Raw genomic sequence first — 4789 nt, forward strand, 5'->3', positions numbered from 1 at the left:
CCATCTCGGTCCTGATCGAACCTAATCAGTTTTCCTTACCGAGAAACATCTTGGTCTTGATTGAACCTTAATCAAAAGTTCCCTATCGAGAAAAATATCGGTCCTGGTTGGACCTAATTCTAAGTTCCCTACCAATATCTATCTTGGTCCTAATTGAACCTTAATCCAAAGTTCAATATTGAGATCTATCTCGATCTTGGTGGAACCTTAATTGTCTCCAGTTGACAACCTATCAGTCTGGTAACGTTGGCCTCATTATGTTGCAGTAGTGATTAAGAACTAAAGCGTATTACGAAGATCATTAAGCAAACTAATCATGCTAATTATCTGTATAACCTAGGCTTAACCAGGCAAGGGCCCATAAACCTAGTATAAATAGTACATCTTGCAACGTAAATGATTTATGAATCCATTACAACATTCACTACTATTTGACATACTAAACTGGCTTAAGCATTAAAGTCTCTTTTGCTTGAGCGGTGAGGTAAATGATTTATGCATCCATTACATACTTCACTGCTATCTACCAGTTTGAAGAGTCTTAACAGGATGATTTCAGCATTCTAAGAAATATATATATATATATATATATATATATATATATTCGTTGTTAATTACTCATTTAAAATCATTAAGAAGTAATATTTTAAAATAAATATTCACTTAATCTAGTCAACGTAATCCTCTGAAACCATTACTTAACTATGATGATTCTTGTTGAATAATAAAACTTGTTCATTCATCAATTTGGCCCATTTGCAACTTATTTATGGATTCTAAGCTTGAGGACTAATATACGCACCTAACTTTAAGATATTTAGAGATATATTTGTAACATACAAATATATCTAATAAATTATTTATTTGTTATCTGAATAACTTTTATATATATATATATATATATATATATATATATATATATATATATATATATATATATATATTTGCAACTTATTTATGGATTCTAAGCTTGAGGACTAATATACGTACCTAACTTTAAGATATTTAGAGATATATTTGTAACATACAAATATATCTAATAAATTATTTATTTGTTATCTGAATAACTTATATATATATATATATATATATATATATATATGAAATAATTTTTATAACTGAATGATGACTACATCTCATATTTCTTTTTATTATCTTTTCAACTTTTCTTTAAGGGCCCTAAAATCTATAAGTATGGATCTATCCACGAGGATTATTCATTCAATTCTATCATTCACTATTATGATATTCTACAATTTCTTCAAAGCTCTTACTTACTTGTATATTAGATAATCTTTTGCAGATAAATCTCTTATAAGCCTTCAAGTAATAAATCACACGAGCTATCAACCTAACTCCTAAGAACCTCATCCTTTTTATCTAGGAAACACTCCGTCTAAATTCGATAAAAACACAATGTTTATAGAGATTTTCTTAGTGTAATTTTATTTGAATTTATATTTTTGTAGTTTATAATCAAATTTTGATAAATATATTATAAAGTATCATATTTACTTTAAACGACAACAATATATATGTCACCATTTCAAAAATATAAAAATTATATACAAGAAAACTTATTAATATATACTAGCGTACACACAGGTGTTGTTGCATTTGTGTATACGCATTTTTTAAATATGCGTGATATCATATTAATAAGTGATAATATAATATTATTAAGTTAATATATAAAATAAAATAATATTTATTAAAAATAAAGTGAAATATATAAGAAAAGATGAAAGAATAATTGTTGATAAATAGAAAAAAAGTTTGTAAAAGTAATAGTCAATTTTCAAAAATTTAATAAATAATTATATTTTAAAGGGTAAAACTGGTATTTTTTTGAAATGTAGACACAAAAGAGAGAATCATCTTTATTGTTATAGATAGATTAGGAGTGTCAGTTATTACACAAGATATTTTTTTATACAAAATGTATTGTAATTATTATCATTAATTCAAATTAAAATCTCTAAAAATGATTTAGTATAGAATGAAAACAGTTATGATATTTCTATATATAGAAAGTTTTGCGATTTGTATTCGCAACTATAGGCTTTAAAGTAAAGATTTAATTATTTGGATGATAGCTATAGAGAGAAAGTCAAAACAACCAACTAGACCTAGTATGACGGCACAAACTCATGTACGTGTTGGTTAATAGACATGTTAGATTAAAATTAATTCTCTATTTTAAGAAGCGTGATAATTATAACCATTACCAAAATAGAAATGAAAAATATGACACTAAAAAACATGTGGTTGATCCAACACTATATATAACTCAACATTCCAAACTCTAAACACACACAATTACATTCAAATATTCTTATCTCGACTTAAAAGAAAAGTATGAAGAGTTTGATTCTCTTTAGCATAATTGTTGCTTGTGGTTTTGTTGAAAATGTTGTTTCAGACAACAATCAATTTCCTTACAAAACCATTCTAAATTTTGGTGACTCTGTAAGTGATACAGGAAATTCTGTAACTAAGGAACCATTTGGGGCTAATAGTCCTTATGGTTCCACATATTTCAAGCATCCTGCAGGGCGTATGTCAAATGGAAGATTGATAATAGATTTTATAGGTACTTATACTTTCTTTTCTCTTCAAAAGATCACAATTATATGTTACCAATCACACACATTCTTACTAACCTATGATCATTTTCATTTTAGCCAAAGCATATGGGTTACCATTCTTGCCAGCTTATCTAAATCTAACTAAAGGACAGCATGTCAAGCAAGGAGTAAATTTTGCATTTTCTGGTTCAACTGCACTTGATAAAAGCTTTTTTGATCAAAGAGGACTCGATGTACCAAAAGCTGCTTATGGATTGAGTACTCAATTTGAGTGGTTTCAAAAGCTAAAGCCTTCCCTTTGTACAGGCAAAGAAGGTTTCATCATATCTCCTTTCATAATGTTTCTACAACATTTTTGTTTTTTGTTTCTCCATATAATTACTCACAATGTTATTCCCTTTTATCACAGATTGTGCCACTTTCTTTAATAACACATTGGTTCTAGTTGGTGAGATTGGTGGGAATGACATTAATGCAATCATCCCACGTAAAAATCTTACAGAAGTCCGAGAATTTGTTCCACATATTGTTCAAGCGATTGCCAATATGACTTCTGTATGTTGTATCAAATTTATCTTAAATTAATTACAATAGTTTAATTTAACTTCATTTGAAATGTGATTGATTAGAGTAACTTGACTTTGGTTTCTATTTCTCTTTTGTAGAAACTAATTGAAGAAGGAGCAGTTCATCTAGTGGTTCCAGGGAACTTTCCAATCGGGTGCATTAGTTACGTTTTGAATCAGGTGAATAGTAATAAAACAGAAGATTTTGACGAATTTGGGTGTTTGAGAAATTACAATGCTGCCATCAAGTATTATCATGACCAACTCAAAACGGCCGTAGACGAATTGAGACAGAAGAACCCACATGTTATCATAACATATTTCAATTATTATAGTGCAGCTAGACGCTTATTTGAAAACCCAGAACAATATGGTAGGTTGTGCTTTGATTTTCCTTTTCTTTAGATGATTAATAAATAGTTATACAAGGTTGTTGCTATAATTTTGATATTAATTTATGTAATGCAGGCTTTAAGGGTAAACCTGACACCTTCAAAGTATGTTGCGGAAAGGGTGGAAGATACAATCTTAACGAAATCTGTGGATTGGGTAATTCAGTAGTTTGTGAAGAACCTTCAAAACACATAAATTGGGATGGATTTCATTTGACTGAAGCAGGTTATAGAGCAGTGGCTCAAGGACTTCTTGAGGGTCCTTATGCTACTCCTCCTCTCAAAACTCCTCCATTCAAGATACCAAAGGAATGAAGATATCACAAAGGAAACATTAATGAAGATAGATAGCATTTCAGTCTATCTTTTAGTATGCATATAATAAGTCACCATAGAAAAAATATGGTAGAACATTACTATTGTATTAGACAATAAAAGTCCTACAATATGATTGGACATGTATATTTTCACTAAAGAAATAAATTGTTGTTATCATTTTAACTTTTACTTTTCAACTTTTACTTAAGGTTCAAGAAAACACTTCTATGATATTAGATAATATCTCATTAACTATTATGATATTCTATAATTTCTTTAAAGCTCTTACTAATTCTTGGATATGAGATAATCTTTTGCATGTAGATTTCTCTTCGGCTTTTAGCTAGTAAATCGTCCGAGCTATTTGAATTTATATTCTTGTAGTTTATAATCAAATTAATAATAAATAAGTCACCATTTAAGAAATATTTATATTTCAAAAATATAAAAATTATATACGAGAAATATTATTAATATATATTTGGAGTGAGTTCTTCCACACCTCATTGTGATATTTTTCTTAATAGAAGATGTATTGTGATTATTATTATTATATGTATATAATAAGTTACATAGAGAAAACAAATGGTAGAACGTTACTACCAGAGATGGCAAATAAATCCGTCCCTGTGGGTATTGTCCGAATCCATCCCTATTTTGACGGGGAATCCCCGCATTGACTGGGTATGGGTATGGAGATGTACATATCCCCGCCATAATACCCGTCTCCGCCATATCTTCGTCTCCATTTAAATTATTAAAATATTCATAATTAATTAAGTAACTATATATATATATATATATATATATATACTTTCTATTTTTTATTTCTTTTAATTATTTGGTTTGTCATGAAACTCATTCGCATCTCCAATATATTTTTTATCTTATCATAACCTTTATGTAATTATGTTAAAATGATTTA

The 4789-nt window shown here is 28.4% G+C and overlaps 1 protein-coding gene across 1 annotated transcript; it reads left to right on the plus strand.

Annotated features, from left to right (window-relative positions):
- Positions 1 to 2329: 2329 nt before the first annotated feature.
- Positions 2330 to 4047, plus strand: LOC114164428 (GDSL esterase/lipase At5g45910-like). The gene is made up of 5 exons (XM_028049098.1): positions 2330 to 2593; positions 2685 to 2903; positions 2998 to 3143; positions 3254 to 3527; positions 3623 to 4047. Exons 1-5 carry the CDS (start codon positions 2359 to 2361, stop codon positions 3859 to 3861), a joined length of 1113 nt encoding a protein of 370 aa, XP_027904899.1. The 5' UTR covers positions 2330 to 2358; the 3' UTR covers positions 3862 to 4047.
- Positions 4048 to 4789: the final 742 nt, after the last annotated feature.

The sequence above is a fragment of the Vigna unguiculata genome, chromosome 9, assembly GCF_004118075.2.
Source record: "Vigna unguiculata cultivar IT97K-499-35 chromosome 9, ASM411807v1, whole genome shotgun sequence".
NCBI lineage: Eukaryota > Viridiplantae > Streptophyta > Magnoliopsida > Fabales > Fabaceae > Vigna > Vigna unguiculata.